Source organism: Mustelus asterias, chromosome 27 (assembly GCF_964213995.1).
Source record: "Mustelus asterias chromosome 27, sMusAst1.hap1.1, whole genome shotgun sequence".
In the NCBI taxonomy this organism is placed as follows: Eukaryota; Metazoa; Chordata; class Chondrichthyes; order Carcharhiniformes; family Triakidae; genus Mustelus; species Mustelus asterias.
In genome coordinates, this window is record NC_135827.1 from 38725211 (window position 1) to 38745483 (window position 20273).

Below are 20273 nucleotides of genomic sequence, written 5' to 3' on the forward strand. Positions count from 1 at the left end.
AGGCCTTAGAAAATTGCAGGTGACTTGACAAAAGCAATTCTAGTTTCGACTGATTTATTGTACAATGCACTGCTTTTAGTAGCTAATATATTTTTGAGGGAGTTTTCAGTCTGGTCTAGTTTATGGAAGAGTTTCAACCTGGGAACTTGGTTCTTTCCGACATCAGTTATCACGTCCAAAGATGTGCGGGTTAGGTTGATTGGCCATGCTAAGAAATTGCCCCTTAGTGTCCTGAGATGCGTAGATTCGAAGGATTAGCTGGTAAAATATGTGGGGATATGGGGGTCGGGCCTGGGTGGGATTGTGGTTGGTGCAGACTCGATGGGCCGAATGGCCTCTTTTTCTGTACTGTAGGGTTTCTATGTTTCTATGTAAGTTTCAGAGAAGTTTACATTTTTGTTTACCTTTTTAAATATTTTGAACACCTAGACTCCACCCCTGCGATTCTCTGAATATACTTGTTTGTACTTTCCACTCTACTTCCACTACAGTCTTGTGAAATTAACCAGATTGATACTATTCTAATCTGACGAAAGGAAAATTAAATAAGAAGTTAAATTCTAATATATATACTCTCAAAGTAGAACTGAATCATTAAGTATTAATGTAGAACAGATTGGCAATTTCATTGAAGCAGTTTTGTGCCAATAATTTTACTTATCCCTTCAGGTATTTTCAAGTGAGATAGAAAACCAGGAATAACTTGCTGAAAACTGCAGATTGTGCTTGAATAGGAGTTGTAATGTAACCGTCTGTATGGAATTTGTCTGTTTTCCTCCCACACCACGAGGATGTGCAGATTAGGTTGATTGGCCATGGCAAATTGCCCCTTAGTGTCAGGGAAACTAGCAAGGAAAATACGTGGGATCCAGGGTGAGGTAGCTAAATGGATTCAAAATTGGCTTCTTGACTGGAGCCAGAGGGTGGTTGTAGAGAGTTGTTTTTCAAACTGGAGGCCTGTGACCAGCGGTGTGCCTCAGGGATCAGTGCTGGGCCCACTGTTATTTGTCATTTATATTAATGATTTGGATGAGAATATAGGAGGCATGGTTAGTAAGTTTGCAGATGGCACCAAGATTGGTGGCATAGTGGACAGTGGAGGTTATCTCTGATTTCAACGGGATCTTGATCAATTGGGTCCATGGGCTGACGAATGGCAGATGGAGTTTAATTTAGATAAATGCAAGGTGATGCATTTTGGTAGATTGAACCAGGGCAGGACTTACTCAGTTAATGGTAGGGCGTTGGGGAGAGTTACAGAACAAAGAGATCTCGGGGTACATGTTCATAGCTCCTTGAAAGTGGAGTCACAGGTGGACAGAGTGGTGAAGAAGGCATTTGGCATGCTTGGTTTCATTGGTCAGAACATTGAATACCGGAATTGGGACGTCTTGTTGAAGTTGTACAAGACATTGGTAAGGCCACACTTGGAATACTGAGTGCAATTCTGGTCACCCTATTATAGAAAGGATATTATTAAACTAGAAAAAGCGCAGAAAAGATTTACTAGGATACTACCGGGACTTGATGGTTTGAGTTATGAGGAGAGGCTGGATAGAATTTTTTCTCTGGCGCATAGAAGGCTGAGGGGTGATCTTATAGATGTCTATGAAATAATGAGGGGCATAGATCAGCTAGATAGTCAATATCTTTTCCCAAAGGTAGGGGTGTCTAAAACTAGAGGACATAGGTTTAAGGGGAGAGATACAAAAGGGTCCAGAGGGCCAATTTTTTCACACACGCAGTGGTGAGTGTCTGGAACAAGCTGGCAGAGGTAGTAGAGGCGGGTACAATTTTGACTTTTAAAAAGCACTTGGACAGTTACATGGGTAAGATGGGTATAGAGGGATATGGGCCAAATGCGGGCAATTGGGGCTAGCTTAAGGGTTTAAAAAAGGGTGGCATGGACAAGTTGGGCTGAAGGACCTGTTTCCATGCTGTAGACTCTGATTCTGATGTGGGATTAAGGGGATAACCCTTGGGTGGGATTGTTGTTGGTGAAAACATGATGGGTCAAATGGCCTCCTCCTGCACTGCAGGTGTTCTATTCTAAAATGAAATGCGTGCTGTAAGTGAATTATTTTAAATCTTAAATTCTATAGAGGCACAACTCAGTTATATAGACAGCTCACAACGCATGCTCAGATGAATAATTATTTATTCATTTATAATCTATTATTATGTAAATATTGATTGTGAATTTAGTAAAGGAGCTTAATTGACATCGTTGGTGTAGGTTAGCTTGTAGGGATTTTTAGCATCAATGTGCCAATTGGAAACTTGGCAGTCGTCATTTTTGCCAGTGTAGTCCTTTTGAATGTGGGTGGGCTAATGAGAACTGTAATTGCATGTTCCTACTCCTCTGCAGTCTGACCCAGTTTCCGAAGCACCACGTGATACTGTGACAAATGTAGCAAGCTCATTAACACATTGGCTGAGACTTGGAGGGTGAGGATGCATTTAATGAATTGATTTATCTGATTAGTTCAAAGTTTTAAAATTGTGCCCTGAAATGTGGTGGGAGGGTGATGGTGGTAGATGAAGAGAAATCTGGTTAGCCTATCTTAATATGTTTCAAATAGAAATACTGCTCAAGTTCTTCTTAAGAGCTATTAATGTTTCAATGATTTATAGCCATAACTTTGTGTGGTCTAATTTAGAAAAAAAACTCATCAGAAGCAAGTGGATTGCTGTACTGGGAACTTCATGTGTGCAGAACTATGTAGGAGTTTTTGATTCAAAAATTAATTGAGGATAAATCATAGTTGGGAATTCAAGGCATTTAATATGCTTTGTAGATCTTAGTGAACTTGCCAAACCGTGAATGAAGCCCAAGTAATTTAAACATCATTCAATCAACAATTTGAAATCCGCAATTGTTGTCGAACCAAAGACTCTTAGATAGTTGAATTCTGTTTTTTTTTAAGTTTGCCGAATAGCATTATCCGCAGTCATTGCAACGACAGTAATTTCTCTCTTGACTGCATTCTGTTTTAGTGACCAGTAAAATGTTGTTCAGGATATGGTGGTGGTACAGGAGTTGTGAAGGCAAAACAAGTTTCTCAAAACAGATCCTTTTGTATTTGTAATTAAACTAATGTTTTTGAATTCTATTTTGTCAATATACATCAATCTGAAAATATTTTTAATTACTGGATAATTCGGTTGTGACTTTATGGACTTGAACTGTTTCTTTATTTGAGCTTCTATTTAATGGGGGACACAATTTTACTGCACTCGAGACCGTTTAACCAATCATGTTTGTGCTGACTCTGAGCCATCTCTCTTCTTCCCCACCTTTGCCCTTTCCTGACACTTGGAGCAAAATAATCTTCACAGAATTGTTACAGCACAGAAAGAGGCCATTTGGCCCATTGTGTCGTGTGCTGGCTCTCTGAACTATTAACTAAAACAGGGCATTCCACTGTTTTCCCAGTAACTCTGGGAGTTAGTCAGCTCAGTTGGCTGGACGGCTGGTTCGTGATGCAGAGTGACACCAAACGTGGATTCAATTCCTGTACGAACTGAGGTTATTCATGAAGCTTTCTCAAACTGGCCCCTCACCTGGGGTGTGGTGATCCTCAGATTAAATCATCACCAGTCAGCTCTCCTCTTTTGAGGATGGTCATCTGGGACTATGGCCACTTACCTTCTCCCAGTAACTCTGTACCTTTTTCAGATAGTAATATAATTCCCTCTTGAATGCTTCTATTGAACATGCCTCCACCACACGCTCAGACAGCGCATTCCAAGTCTGAACTACCTACTACATGGAAAAGTTTCTCCTCTTGTGTCTATTGTGTCTTTTCCAATCATCTTCGCCCTCTAGTCTCCATCCTCTGGGAACAGCTTTTCCCTGTTTACTCTGTCCATACATGTGATTTTTGATTGCGTATGTTGAACTCCCTTTCAAAAATTATTGTACTAATGTTTCCAGGAGGGATTCCTGTCCTAAACAATCAGTATAATTTTGCTTAACCCATTCCTTTTGTGGAAATTGGTGATGAAGTTTTAATTTATGCTTGTTGGTTATTAATTTATTGACCAGTGGAAATAAACATTTTAATTCTACTTCAACGTATCCAAATCTGGATATCTGCCTTGGCTCAGTGGCAGTACTCTTGCCTTTTGAGTTGAGGTTTTGCTTCAAGCTCCACTTCAAGAACTTAGTCTGACACTTCAACACAGTAATGTGGGAGTGCTGCAGTGTTCTAGGTGCCATAATTGAGATGAGATGTTAAACCAAGTCTCCCATCTGATCTGAATTCGTCCTGGTCTCAGCCAACATCACAAATGAGACATGATTTGGCTATTTATTACATGGCCTTTTGTGGGACCTAATTATGTCTTTAAAAATGCTGATGTGATCATGACATTACACCACTGACTATATCTTGAGTCTTTCATTGATTGGAGTGCATTGGGATGTCCGAAGGAAGTGAAAATGGCTATGCTAACGTAGTTGTAGATTTATGAGCTAGACCAACATTTATTGCCCATCCTTAATTGCCTTGAGAAGGTGATTTGTGCTGCCTTTAACTGCTGCAGCCCATGTGGTGTAGGTATACCCACAGTGCTGTTAAGGAGTGTTCCAGGAATTTGATATAGTGACGGAAGGTTGATATATTTCCAAATTCGGATGGTGGGTGGCTTTGAGGGGAACTTCTAAATGGTGGTGTACTTGTATGTCTGCTGCCCTTGTCCTTCTAGATATAGTGGTTGTGAGTTTGGAAAGTGCTGTCCAAGGAGCCATGGTGAAATCCTGCATGGCATCTTGTTGGTACACACTGCTGCCACGGAGCGTTGGTGGTGGAGAGAGTGGATGGGGTGCCAGTCAAAAATGTTACTTTGTCCTGGATGGTGTCAAGTTTCTGTTAGAGCTGCACTCATCTGGCAAGTGGAGAATATTCCATCATATGCTTGACTTGTATCTTGTAGATGGTGGACAGGCTTTGGAATCGGGAGGTGATTTACTCACTACAGGATTCCTAGCCTCCTGACCTCCTGTTATAGCCACAGTATTTATTTGGATGGTTAATTTTCTGGTCGATGCCTCTCCCAAGATATTGATAATTGGGGATTCAGTGATGGTAATGGCATTGAATATCAAGGGGTGATTGTTCGATTTTTCTTTTTCCTCCTTTGGAGATGGTCATTGCCTGGCACTTGTGTGACATGGATGTAACTTATCACTTGTCAGCCCAAGTCTGGATGTTGTCCAGGTCTTGCTGCATTTTGACATGCACTGCTTCAGTATCTGAGGAATCACAAATGGTGCTGAACATTGCACCATCATCTCCGAACGTCCCACTTCTGACTTTTATGATGGAAGGAAGGTCACTGATGAAGCTATTGAAAGGCCTAGGACACAACCATGATGAACACTTGCAATAATGTCCTGGAACTGACCTCTAAAAACTACAACCATCTTCCTTTGTGTTGCGCAACCAGTGGCAAATTTTCACCTGACCTCTGTCTTGATAAGGATCCTTGATGCCACGTTCTTTCGAATGCTGCTTTGATGTCAAGGACAGTTGCTCTCTTTCATCTTGCCTCTGGAATTCAGCTCTTTTGCCCATGTTTGAGCAAAGACTAATGAGGTCAGGAGCTGAGTGGCCCTGGTAGAACCAAAACTGAGCATCAGTGAACAGGTTATTGATAATCAGGTACTTCTCAATCACACTGATGACTCCTTCCATCGCTTTGCTACTGATTGAGGGTAGATTGATGGAGTGTTAATTGGCCAGTTTGGATTTACCTTGCTAGTGTGGTAGCTGCACTTGAATAGCTTATTTAGGGGTGCAGCAAGTTGTAGAGCAGAAGTCTTCAATGTTATTATTGGAATCGTGTCAGGATCCGTAACTTTAATGTATTCATAGAGCACCACAGCGCAGTCCAGGCCCTTCGGCCCTCGATGTTGCGCCGACCAGTGAAACCAGTCTAAAGCCCATCTAACCTACACTGTTCCAATATCAGCCATATGTTTATCCAATGACCATTTAAATGCCCTTAATGTTGGTGAGTCCACTACTGCTGCATGCAGGGCATTCCACGCCCTTACTACTCTCCGAGTGAAGAACCTACCTCTGACATCTGTCGCATATCTAACATCCCTCAATTTAAAGCTATGTCCTCTCGTGCTAGCTATCACCATCCAAGGAAAAAGACTCACTATCCACCCTATCTAATCCTCTGATCATCTTGTATGCCTCCATTAAGTCACCTCTTAACCTTCTTCTCTCTAACGAAAACAACCTGAAGTCCCTCAGCCTTTCCTCATAAGACCTTCCCACCATACCAGGCAACATTCCAGTAAATCTCCTCTGCACCCTTTCCAATGCATCCACATCCTTCCTATAATGCGGTGACCAGAATTGTACACAATACTCCAAGTGCGGCCACACCAGAGTTTTGTACAGCTGCAACATGACCTCCTGGCTCCGAAACTCAATCCCTCTACCAATAAAAGCTAACACTCCGTACGCCTTCTTAACAACCCTATCAACCTGGGGCCAACTTTCAGGGATCTATGCACATGGACACCGAGATCTCTCTGTTCATCCACCCTACCAAGTATCTTACCATTAGCCCAGTACTCTGTATTCCTGTTACTCCTTCCAAAGTGAATCACCTCACACTTTTCCGCATTGAACTCCATTTGCCACCTCTCAGCCCAGCACTACAGCTTATCTATGTTCCTCTGTAACCTGCAACAACCTTCTGCACTGTCCACAACTCCACCGACTTTAGTGTCATCCGCAAATTTACTAACCCATCCTTCTACGCCCTCATCCAGGTCATTTATAAAAATGACAAACAGCAGTGGCCCCAAAACAGATCTTTGCGGTACACCACTAGTAACTGAACTCCAGGCTGAACATTTCCCATCAACCACCACTCTCTGTCTTCTTATAGCTAGCCAATTCCTGATCCAAACCGCTAAATCACCCTCAACCCCATGCCTCCATATCTTCTGCAATAGCTTACCGTGGGGAACCTTATCAAATGCTTTACTGAAATCCATATACACCACATCAACTGCTTTACCCTCATCCACCTCTTTGGTCACCTTCTCAAAGAACTCAGTAAGGTTTGTGAGGCACGACCTACTCTTCACAAGACCGTGTTGACTATCCCTAATCAAATTATTCCTTTCTAGATGATGATAAATCCTATCCCTTTATAATCCTTTCCAAAACTTTGCCCACAACAGACGTAAGGCTCACCTGGTCTATAATTACCAGGGTTGTCTCTACTCCCCTTCTTGAACTACATTTGCTATCCTCCAGTCTTCTGGCACTATTCCTGTAGACAATGACAACATAAAGATCAAAGCCAAAGGCTCTGCAATCTCCTCCCTAGCCTCCCAGAGAATCCTAGGATAAATCCCAACCCGCCCAGGGGACTTATCTATTTCACACTTTCCAGAATTGTTAACACCACCTCCTTATTAACCTCAATCCCGTCTAGTCAAATAGCATGTATCCCAGTATTCTCCTCGACAACATTGTCTTTTTCCTGCGTGAATACTGACGAAAAATATTCATTTAGCGCCTCTCCTATCTCTCTTCAGGCTCCACGCACAACTTCCCACCACTGGCCCTAATCTTACCCTCGTCATTCTTTTATTCCTGACGTACCTATAGAAGACTTTAGGGTTTTCCTTGATCCTACCTGCCAAAGACTTCTCGTGTTCCCTCCTGGCTCTTCTTAACTCTCTTTGGGTCCTTCCTGGCTAACTTGTAACCCTCAAGCGCCCTAACTGAGCCTTCACGTCTCATCTTTACATAAGTCTCCTTCTTCCTCTTCACAAGAGATTCAACTTCTTTAGTAAACCACGGTTTCCTCGCTCGACCACTTCCTGCCTGCCTGACGGGTACATACTTCTCAAGGACACCCAGTAGCTGTTCCTTGAACAAGCCACACATTTCAATTGTGCTCATCCTCTGCAGTTTCCTTCCCCCAACCTATGCATCCTAAATCTCGCCTAATTGCATCATAATTTCCTTTCCCCCAGCTATAACTCTTGAGTGGGGCTCAATTAGGTTGATTGACTGAAAATCATGTAATTGGGTGGAGCTGTGCTTACACAGAGAAATCGAGCTTCGCTACTGCTTGGAGTTGTTAGAGAGCAGTGCCTCTCTTTCTTTCTCTGTAGTTAGAGACTGGGATATGCCTGGAAAAATATATATTTTCCTGAGATTCGGCTGTTTGGACCTTTCTGTGGACATGGTGGTGTGATGTTCAGAAGACAGGTGTCTGTGTGGATCTCTGTCCAGAGGTGATAAAAGGCTGTAAATCTAGCATCCACATGAGCATATCTCTTTGGTGTTAATTGGTTCCCATCGAACCCCTACAGTGCAGAAGCAGGTCACCCGGCCCACCAAGTCCGCATCGACCACAATCCCACCCACCCACGCACCCAACCCGCCAGCTCCCCCAACACCAAAGGGCAACCCACCATGGCTAACCAACGTAACCCACACAACTTTGCACCGTGGGAGGAAACCCACGCAGACACTGGGAGTATGCGCAAACTCCACACCTGAGGCTGGAATTGAACCTGGGTTACTGGTGCTGTGAGGCAGCAGTGCTAACCACTGTAGCACTGTGCCGCCCAGTTACATTGGATGTGAAACGTTAACTCTGTTTCCCTCTCCTCAGATGCTGCCAGACCTGCTGCATTTTTCCAGTTCTTTTTGTATTTATTTTGGATCTGCCTGTAGTGGGGGGAATAACACTATTTACTATCCAGGTGTCAAGGATTTGTCTAGCAGCAACAGTAGCAAGAATTTAAAAAAGTCTGAGGTAACAGCCAGCATTTCCAGGGCCAGACAAGCCTTTAAAAGTGATCCGGGCATTCCAAAGGCATGAGAACATCTAATGACGATCATGTATGAATTGCACTGGGATCAGAAACAGATTACCTAGATGACTGCTATATAAATGTTAAGTGAAGCTGTTTACCTAAATCACTGAGTCATTCTGAATTATATAAATGTGAAGGTCCACAATGGGAAAGAATGTGAGATATGTCAACAGCTGAAGAAGGGATTTATGTCTATGGAGTACTGGTTAAATTGGAATAGAGATAGATATTTGTTAAGAATAATGCTTTGTCATGATTAAGTATTTCCAATTGGTGAAATTTATGCTAATTCTTTTTGTCATTTTAACTTTTTTAAATAAAGTTTGTTTCGTGAAAAGCTTTCAAGTGGGTCACTTGAATCATACATGGAGCAAAATACCTCATGCTCACCCTAATGCCAAAGTCAGAAAAAAAGGGACTAGGTTAACTACGTAAAATACCTTGGCATTTCTGATCTGGTCGCCAATAGTAGATTTTGAAATTGTGTCCCATTCATCAAGATCTAGGCCATCAATATATATCCGGCAAAACAAGGATCCAAACCCTGACTGACACTCCCGGCTGTGTCACAGAAACATAGAAACTCGAAGGAGTAGTCCATTCGGCCCTTTGATCATGCGGATCATATTCAATATCCTGATCTCCCAATCCCACCATATCCCTTGATCCCTTTAGCCCCAAGAGCTACATCTAATTTCTTCTTGAAATCGGACGTCTTGACCTCGGCTACTTTCTGTGGTAGTGAATTCCACATATTTACCACCCTCTGGGTGAATAAATCTCTCTCCTTCCATCAGTTCCAAAAGATTTACCCCCCCTTCCTCAAACTATAACCCCGCGTTCTGGACTCCCCCACCATTGGGAACATTCTTCCTGAATGTGTCCTTTTCATGCCCAAGTTCTTCTCTCCTCCTCATTTAAGTGTGCACTTTTTCTCTTTATTGCTTGCTCTACATAATTTTCTCCCTATGGTGACAGTGGTTAGCACTGCTGTCTCGCAGTGCTCGGGACCTGGGTTCAATTCCCGGCTTAGGTGACTCTCTCTCTGGCGTTTGTACATTCTCCCGGTGTCTGTGTGGGTTTCCTCCGGGTGCTCTGATTTCCTCCCACAGTCCAAAGATGTGCGAGTTAGGTTGATTGGCTGTGCTTAATTGCCCCTTAGTGCCAGTGGGTTAGCAATGTAAATAAGTGGGGCTATGCGGATAGGGCCTGGGAGGGATTGTGATTGGGACAAATGGCCTCTTTCTTCACTGTAGGGATTCTGGTTCAATGATTTATTTTGAATACCTTTACCATAATCTGATGGGTGACTGCAATGCTTTGGAAAAGAAGAACAAAACGCTTCAGCTCTGGCAGCCAGCTACAGTGTACTATTTACAACAAGATGAAATAGTCCCTGATGATGATTCTGTCATGGGACAAAAGTCAATGGCCTGGAAAATTAGGGATAAATCTTCAGTCCTCTCTGAAGAAACACTGACACTTCTATAGTACTTTCATGATCTCAGGCTAAAATATAGTCACTTTTGTAACACAAGAAATGTGGAAACCGATTTGCACAGCTTCCCCAAAGAGGAATAGGATAATGATTTGAAGATTTTATTTTTGTTGGTCAATAGATAAATATTGGATAAGACTGCAGAAGGTCCCTGGATCTCATACTCTTTCTACACAATACAGAAATAGTGTCAATTGATGCATGCACACACGCACATGTTACCCATTTGAAGAGATATAAATTTCTGGTTAAATGGCTAAAGTGATATTAACATGCCAGAATGAGATATATTTAAAAGATATTAAGAGCCCTAAGATGTGCTAAAAAGTAGTGGTTAAGGCGGGTTGAAATGGAGAAGTTGGCAAATTTGACCCAGGAGACTAGGAGGAAAATGTTGATGCTAAGGGTGCAGAAGGTCCCAACATCAATCTCTGTTTTTTTTCTCCCCATAATCCAGCCATTATGAGGGAGCTGAAGTTAAGATTTGGAACTCTTGAGGTCAGTGTTTTTGCATTGAGCCCAGAAAATATTTAATCAATAAATGCACTGTGCATGCTGCTGAGTCCTAATTGGCAATGTATGAAAACCTTATGACCCCAGTTTGCATATTGAGACCTTTACTCAGCCGTCCAGTGGTACCTTGGGAAAGGGAATGATGGCCACACTCCATTATTTTAAGAGCGCTGCATTCTCTTTTCTGCATCCTTAAAATCCTCATTATTAAATTTGCATTTTATTTAGGAGGTTAAATGGGAGGAAATATGACCTGAAAATTGCTGTAAAACTAGTTCCTAATGCCAAAGATTGGCTGGATCACATCAGAAAAATGAATGTCGAGTTTTGCACAATGCCTTAGAAAAGCTGCTTATCAGGGCATCACATCTATTGTAGGTCCAGAGTTGTTGATGCTTCAATAAAATGGTAATTCTGCAATGTAGAGAGGGTTATGTATTGCCTGGTACCATACGTGAGAGTATTGGTTATTTCATTGGATCAAATTGATTGGAAGTAGTTGACTACTTTTGAGTGCAATAGTTTCCTATATTTGATCATATTGGGTGTCGCAATTAGTTTCTCGAAGTTAGCTAACTCTTGGAATAGATTGGAATGGAAGGCTATCTCTGCAAACCTAAGTCACTGAACAATCTTACACTCCAGAGGTACTTTGCAAAAGGCGATGCAGATAATTTCTTAAAAGATTAATCTGCAAAGCCTTTGTTCTTCAACAGTTACACATTTTGAGTCATTGTGTTCAAATTCTGGCGTGAATCTCACTTTCTGCAAATTTGTGGTTTTAAAAATATAGTTTGCTAACCGATTTGCAGTTTCTAACCCTTCTTGCTATTCTTAGATTTCCTCTGCGTAAAGCTTAAGCTGATAATTTGTCTGATAAAGCATAAAAGGTTGGCCACACATTGCTGCGACATTTTCGGCTTGTCTTTCAAAACTAATGCAGTAATGTCTGGGGGGAGCTGTTCTGACAGAAATTGACTGGATTGGGTCCACTGCCCATTTTGCACATTACCTGATTTTACTTTCCATTGAAGAGTAAAATCGGGTGTGGTGCAAAATAGGCACCTGATTCCAACCTGGACCTGCCAGCTTGGTTATAAAAATTATCCACCCCATAATATACCCAGTCACGTTACACTAGTTGAGATTAATTCTACTTGGACCAGCTTAAAAAATATGTTCACAGCATTTTTAAGTAGTCGCTGACACCTCTTCAATATCCATTTTATGGGTCAGGACCAGAGAAGAAAGGGAACAGCTAAGTGTGAAATAGAAATTTTCAATATTGAAAAAAATCTCATTACAGGATTGAATAGTTTCTGACACGAATGTTGCCTTTCTGATACTGCTGTACACTTAAGTGGCTTTGGTTGTCCATTGGGCAATGAAGTGACTTTTTAATTCCCATTTAAATAGTTTTAACATTGGTAGTAAGATGTACTTTATTTCGAAAACCAGAAACTGGGTCTTCCCCATCTCAGTGCCTTGCTGCCACACTCTACAGTGCAAATTATAGATGAGCCACAGGAATTGGAAATCCTTACAGCCCATTTTTAAGAGGAATCATAATATGATTATAGTCATCTCAATGTAAATGTGCAGGAATCCCACTTTTGTCTGTTAGCTTGGCTGTGAACGTTTTTGTTTACATCTCCAGAAATGGTGACGGATAGAATTAACAGGGGTATCCACTTGTTGTATCCTGGTTCCTTGGGGCTTAGTCTCCAAGTTACAGAATTGTTTTTGCAGCGTAGTTTGGCAGGTTAATGTCACAGTGGACCTTCAACAATCCCAATGGTATTTTTCATAAACCTCATGGAAAGAAATTAATCCTTGTCAGTGATCTTGAACTCCCATGTGTGAGCATGCAGATTATGTCTCCATTTTAAAGCTGTATTGCAAGGTTTTTGTTTCAAAAATATCGTAATAATTGGTAGAAGCTTTTAAAATTGCTCTGAACTACTCAGTGACAAAAGTCCTACATTTATATAGCACCTTTGATTTGTGTTTAACAACCAATTAGTTTTAAGTGCAGTCATTGTTGTAATGTAAGAAATGCAGTTTATCTACAGCAGCAAAATTTCTCACATTCATCACTTCCATTCAATTTAACATGTACTTGTATATCCCTTTAAAGTAATAAAAGACCTTCCAAGCTTTGGGGGCATCTTTTTGTTTTTATAAATGATCCTGGGAAGTACCTTGGATGTTGCCGCCTGTAACTTGCGTGGAATTACCCCAAAGATGTAGTGGGATACCCTGACTGAATTTCCCAGGCAGTTGCCATGCAGTCCTTCCCTGGGGACATCTAACTACCTTGCAATAGGAACCAGTCAAAGTACAATATAAATTGCCAACCTCTGATCATTCCGAATGTCTTTACAGTAATAGTTATCCAGGAAAGTTTTTTTTAATAATTAAAAGCAGTCCTAATTCTGGGTAACCATAGTACTTTTCTTTCCACCCCCATGATGCTACCCACTTATTTTGCAAACTTACCTCATCCCTGGCTTTTCAAGGCGGTTGGACCTTTAAACTTGGCTGTTTTACAGCAGCTAGTAAAGAAGGGGGTGCGGCTTCCTTGTCTCCTTCTGTTTCTTGATGTAAGGCCTCAGAAACCTGTTGCAGCCCACTGTTCTTGTTCAGCTTAAGTTGGAAGGCTGCACGAGAAAGGAGCGGCTTTATTTCCAGTCAAGTGAATGGAGTGGGAATATGACTCTGCCACCCCGTGGAAATTACAGGTCAAAACATTCAAGGCACTTCTCGGGACCGTTTATAAAAAATAGTTTGGTCCAGAGGGTCACGAGCTTAATGTGAGGACATTATTTACATAGTTTTTGTGTTGCAATTTAAAAATCTGATTGTAGATCAGACTGTGAAAGCTCATGTATTTCTCTGTCTCACCTATGCTTGATTTTGAAATGTCAAGGCAACTACCTGCCTTGTATGACAAAATTCTCATTACTTCTGTATTGGCTTGAGTGGTGGGGTAGTTGTTATTGCTGATGCGTGTGTGAAATGGTACAGAAAATATTTCTGTCCCATGGGCATTATCTCCAGTTGTAATAAAGTTTTCAAAAAAGTGTTTTCCTTCCACATTTCCATATCATAAACTCTGATCTTGCAACAGCTCTAATGAAGCAATGCACAATTTGAACAATAGATTCTTTCACTCAAAAACTAGTCGCGAATGTATGTTTTGGTGCAATTTACGCAGGAAGTGGAATTCGCAGGCGCAAAACAAGGTTTTGGTTGAAAAGTGTTGTTTACTTGTCTAAGGTCTGTTTTCATGGTGATTAATCTCAAGGTGAAGTGGTTTCACCACCGCAAAGTTCAGTAATGTGCGTTGTTTCGATTCTGGACTCGAATAATTGTTCCATAGCCACCTCATGATTTATCTTTAGTCCTAATCTTGTCACATGCTTCCGTTTTCATAAAGTCGGTTTAGTTTAAATCGCTCCATTTTGAAAATTCTAATTGCTTCACCTTGTGGAGGAATGTATTTATTTTGTTGTAATTTTAAGTCGTCCCTTGGCGTGTGTGCTGATCCATCGGACGGTGTCTCCCCCTCCTCCCTTGGGGCTAGATGGGGTTGAATTGTTGGCCATCTGCTGTGAAACAGGTTATGGTATCCATTGATTGGTTCCTTCTAATAACTTGGAGACCCCTTTTGAAGAATCATACTATTTATAAAGGTTTTTTTGTTTAACTGGTATAGATGAGCAAGTATTAAATGTCATGTGCATTGAGCAAGCTAAAGTTATGTAAATTCTTTGTACCCAGCTTTTAAAAACTATATAAAACGTCTGTCATTCAATTTTTAAAATTGGAAGAGGCACTGATTCTTCACCTACTTCTGCATTTCACTTCCTCACACACATCACAGGTACATAGATGCAGACACACTTCCTGCTTTTAATGTTTTTTAAAAATAATTTTTAGTCTTTGAAGTTCAAACTAATTGGAATTTCCTGTCTGTCCCCTTGGGTGGATGTAAAAAAAAACCCCATAGCACTATTCTGAAGACCAGACAAGTGCTCCTAGTGTTCTGATCAAAGTTTGTCCTTTGACCAACATCACTTTGAAAGCGTCTCCCACCATCACCACCACCACCACCACGCTAATTCCCCTAACCTACACATCGTGGGCCACAAAGGGGCAATTTGGCTCGGCCAATCCACTTAACTTGCACATCTTTGCACTGAGGGAAAACTGGAGGAAACCCACACAGCCATGAAGTGATAGTCACCTGCATCCCTAGTGTTATGAGGCAGCCGTGCTTGTCACTGTGCCGCACTGCTGTTTGTGGGATCATGCTGTGTGCAAATAGCTGCAGTTTACATCACAGGAGTAACACCACTAACTGTGAAGTGTTTTAGGATGTTCTAAAGGGCATTGTTTAAATGCAGTTATAGATTGGAGGAGAGAAGGTGATTAACGAGCACAAAGTGAGGGGTTTTAGAAGGGAAGATGCACCATTGTTGACCTCCAGGAATAGGCCTTCTAGGTTGAGATAGGAGTACTTAAAGTTTATTTATTAGTCACCAAGTAAGGCTTGCAACACTGCAATGAAGTTACTGTGAAATTCCATTAGTTGCCACACTCCGGTGTCTGTTCGGGTCAATGCACCTCACCAGCACGTGTTTCAGACTGTGGGAGGAAACTGGAGCACCCGGAGGAAACCCACACCGACACAGCAAGATCGTGCCGACTCTGCACAGACAGTGACCCAAGCCGGGAATGGAACTAGCGCTGTGAGGCAGCAATGCTAATCACTGTGCCATCCACTGTTTCTTAGATGAGTTAGGGAGCTTTTAGAAATAAAAATAGAAAATGCTGGGAATACTCATAAGCCAGGTGCTTAGAGAGAAAAACAATAAACATTGCAGGTTTGTGACCTTTTGTCAGAAGTTCTGAAAATGGCCACAACTTAAATGAATGAGCTGCTCAATACTACTGGGCCTGCTGACTATTTCCAGAATTTTCTGTTTTTTAATTCGGTTTGTGTGAGGAACTTTTTCCTTTGTTTTGTTGAACGATGAAACTCCCACTGGAGATTTTGTAGTCCTCCACACATCATCCTCACAGAATTTAGAGGGTGTTCTGTTTCTGTTTGATTTTCCAGATTGGGAGGGGTAGAACAGAAGTCTCTCCTTTGGCAGGAGGAGGTGGCTGCATCCTGGATGGTGGGGCGGTGTAAGGGTTGAACACCCACTCTGGTAGTGGGGCTAATTGGTCAACTTTCAATCCCTGGGTGGGGGTGGTGTTACCTGAATATTGCCAGTTGAAGGAAGGGGGAAATGGGAGTGAAATACCTTCAACCAAGAGCCTGAGTACAGAATTACACACAGCCCCAGTGAATTGAGGCAACAGTAGGGCTTTATGCCATTCCCCCCTTCAACTACTGAGCAATGTACCTTCCGTCATTGCTCAGTAGTGATCTCTTCAAAAAGCTATCCCCCAAGATCCATTCCACCCGTGTGCCTGTCTGTACTTATCCAGCACGTGACGTTCTGAAGGATTTGGGTTGTGCTGTAAATTAACTGGCAGAGATTGACCTAGTAGAATCATTTCGGAGGGAGATCTGAAGATGACTTGTTTTCACCTGTAATATGGTTTAATTATTTTTCTTCCTCCTTCGTGCCAGGAAGGATATAGCCTGTTGGTTAGTTTGAATAACGTATTGTTTATGTACCTTGTCACGCTGCAGTAAATATGTTAATGCCACCTGGTGGGAAATGTGAAAGACTGCATTCAAAATTCAAGAACTCCTAGACACACAATGTTAGGTACCTGTGTGCGACACCCTGCCCCTCAGTATCATGATCATGGTCCCACTTCCTGGCTCAGTATCCTTTTTGGAATCCTTAGGCCATTCAAATTAGTTGGATTTCTCTGCTCAGCAGCAAAGTGGTGGTGATTGCTTGGAGAAAACAGTCCACAGAGCTCTAAAGATTGGTGTGAGTTTCCCAGTTGTTGGCAGCACGTGAAGGGGATTACTAGATAAGTGGCAATAGGGAAGCAATCGCGCAGGATAAGCAGCCAACCATATTGAAGTATGATCCAGGATGGCAAATCGGGAAGTTAAAACCATTGATCTATCATATCTCCTCCTCCCAGCATCTGTAAGACAGCAGTGAGATTCTTCAACAGTAACTTAAGAACAAGGGGAGGTGGTGGAGTAGTGGTGATGTCACCAGATCAGTAACCCAGAGGCCTAGGCTCATACTCGGAGACACTGGTTCAAATCCCATTCCTGAAGCTGGTGGAAGTTAAGTAAATTCCATTCACAAGTCTGAAATTAAAAAGCAAGCCCCAGTAATAATGACCATGAAACCATTTATTGATTCTTATTTCTTTAAAAAAAGAAATCTGGTTCACTAACGTGAAGGAAATTTGCTGTCCTTACCTGGTCTGGCTTGCATGTGGCTCTCTCAAAGCTCTCAGTTGTACCAAACTGGACAGATCACCCAGAATTGATGTATGATGTGGAGATGCTCGTGTTGACCTGGGGTGGAAAAGATGAGAGGTCACACGACACCAGGTTATAGTCCAACCAAGTTTATTTGAAATCACCAACCATCCATCACCGGAGGTGGCAGTACAGTGGTATACAGTCAGGAAGGAGTTGCCCTCATTCTCAACATCAACTCTGGACCCCATGAAGTCTCATGGCATCAGGTCTTGCATTGTCTGGCATATTCCCCTACTGTGCCATTACCACTGAGCCAGGGGATCAACTGATTCAACAAGAGCAGAGGAGGGCATGCCAGGAGCAACACCAGGCATACCTAAAAATGAGGTGTCAACCTGATGAAGATGGAACACAGGATTACTTGATGCCAAAAGCAGCATCTGATGGAGCCAAGTGATCTACAACCAATATGTCTGGCCTAAACTCTGCAGTCCTGCCATTTCTTCCAGTTGTAAATGGTGGTAGACAATCGAACTGCTTGCTGGAGAGGAGGCACCACAAATATCCCCATCCTCAACGGTGGGGGAGTCCAGTATATCAGTGCAAAAGATAAGGCAATAATTTTCAATCAGAAGTGTTGAATGGATGATCCATCTCCACTTCCTCCTGAGGTCCCTGCATTGCAACTGCCAGTCTTCAGCCAATTTGATTTACTCCCCATGAAATCAAGAAACGGCTGAGAACGCTGAATACTTGAGTCTAACTGCCCTGACAATATTCCGACAATAGTACTAAAGCCTTGTGCTCCAGCACTGGCTTGGATGCTCCCCTAGACAAACTGTTCCAGTACAGCTCCACCACTGGTATCTACCTGGCAATATGGAAAATTGCCTAGGTATGTCCTGCCCACAAAAAGCAGGGTAAATCGAATCTAGCCCATTACTGCTTTTGGTCTACTCAATTTATCAACAGAGTGATGGAAGGGATTATTGGCAGCACTTAGTCAGAAACAACCTGTATACAGATACTCAGTTTGAGTTCCACCAGGGCCACCTGGCTTCTGACTACTTCACCTCTCTTAGTTCAAACGTGGACTAAAGAGTTGAACCCAAGAGGCAAGAGTGCTCTTGGCCACCACATTTGACAGTGAGAGGCATTGAGGAGCCCGAGCAAATGGGCATAGGAGAAGGAGAACTGTCTCTACAGGTTAGAGTCCTGCCTTCGCACAGAAATAGATGGTTATGATTGTTGGGATCCATCATCTCAGTCCCAGACATCATTGCAGAGTTCTTCAGTGTAGTATCCTAAGTCAAGCCATCTTCAACTGCTTCATAAATGACCTTCCCTCCATCATGAGGTCAGAAGTGAGGATGGTGTGAAACAAAAATCCCCCAATACTGAAGCAGTCTGTGCCCATCTGCAGCAAGACCAAGACAACATTCTGTCTAATAAGTGGCAAGTAATGTGGCGGGCAGTGTCCTTCTCCAGCAAGAGAGAATTTAACTCGCCCTTGATATTCTGTTACATTACCATTGCTGAATTCCCCATTTGAAATTCTGGGGGTTACTGTTGACCAGAAACTGAACTGGACCAGCCCAAATGCTGACTAGAAGGGCAGGAAAGAGGCTGAGTAACTTCCCTTCTGAGCCCATCCACCATCTACAAGACACAAGTCAGTAGTGTGGTGGAATACTCTCCACTTGCCTGGATGCAACTCCAACACCCAACACCATCCAGGACAAATCAGCCCACTTGTTTGGTACACCATCAACCAACTCCAACATCTGTTTCCTCCAGTGGCAGCAGGTAGAACTCACCAAGGCTCCTTCAACAGCATCCAAACCTGTGACTTGTACCACCTATAAGGGCAAGCCACATGCCAACCTGACTTGGCAATGTATCACTGTTCCTTCCTAATAGACTGTGCGTGTACCTGCCACATGTCCATGGCAGTTCAGGAAGGTGGCTCACCACCACCTTCTCGAGGGCAATTGCAATTGGGCAATAAAAGTTGGCGCCAGTGGCACCCACATCCCATGTAAGAGTTAAAATTATACACTGATTATAAACCCAGTTACGCCTCTTGTAACACTGGTGCAACTTTTTTGGTTTTTATGGTGAGGCTAATAAAGCAACAGTGGACATTCTATCTGTTAATAATGTTCAATAATTAATTGCATTATTTGGATTGTAGAATCTGCACATGTGGAAGTTGCTCTGGGAACTAGAGTTATAGGGTGGCGTGCAATGATTAATATCTAAATATTGAATATGTTAAATGAAATATTTTTATTGTAGAAGATGAAACTGTGGTTGACACAGATCAGGGGAACTACAGACAGCAGCTAAAGTGAAGCAGAACAGGCTGGAAGTACTCACCTGATCAGCAGCATCAGTGAAGAGAGAAACAAGTTGAGCTTTTCCAGTCCATGAACTTTTCTAACAAGGAATTTTCTACCTGAAGGAATAGTAGCGGTGAACCATATAGATGCTTAAAGGAGAACAGATAAGCACGGGTTAGAAGGTAATAAAAGGCTGTGCTACAAATGTTGAATGAAGAGGAATTAAAAGAGACTTGTGGAGTAGTTTGTTTCTGTGGTGTCACCTTTTTCATATAATTCTTCTCTTTTCTTCTATAGGTATATGTTTCATATAACTACGGAAAAACCTTTAGGAAAATTGATGAGAAGTTCAAGCTACAAGATGGAACAAAAAACCAAACAGTTATTGCTCAGTTTTATCACAGTCCAGCAGATAACAAACGGGTAAGGAACATTTCTTGTAATGTTGGCAAATGCTTTGAGCCATTAATTTGAAATGAGGATGGCTATATGGTATTCGCAGATTTTATGAATTTGTAGAATTTTCATCTTATCAAATGACTCCCTTTCCTGTGCTTTTCTGAGTTTAGGCAGAACTGTATTAACATTAGTTGCCATCGGTTTTCTGGTGCAGTCTCCCTATCTGGAAGGATTGGA

At 42.1% G+C, this 20273-nt stretch overlaps 2 protein-coding genes across 2 annotated transcripts in view; one reads left to right on the top strand and one right to left on the bottom strand.

Moving 5' to 3' along the window:
* LOC144479966 (uncharacterized) overlaps nucleotides 1-20273 on the bottom strand; it is a 418329-nt gene that overhangs the window by 314421 nt on the left and 83635 nt on the right. The window lies entirely within an intron of this gene.
* sorl1 (sortilin-related receptor, L(DLR class) A repeats containing) overlaps nucleotides 1-20273 on the top strand; it is a 195034-nt gene that overhangs the window by 48144 nt on the left and 126617 nt on the right. Inside the window, exon 3 of the mRNA XM_078199060.1 lies at nucleotides 19935-20060. Within this exon, the coding sequence (XP_078055186.1) occupies nucleotides 19935-20060 (126 nt within the window). The remainder of the gene's footprint in view (nucleotides 1-19934; nucleotides 20061-20273) is intronic.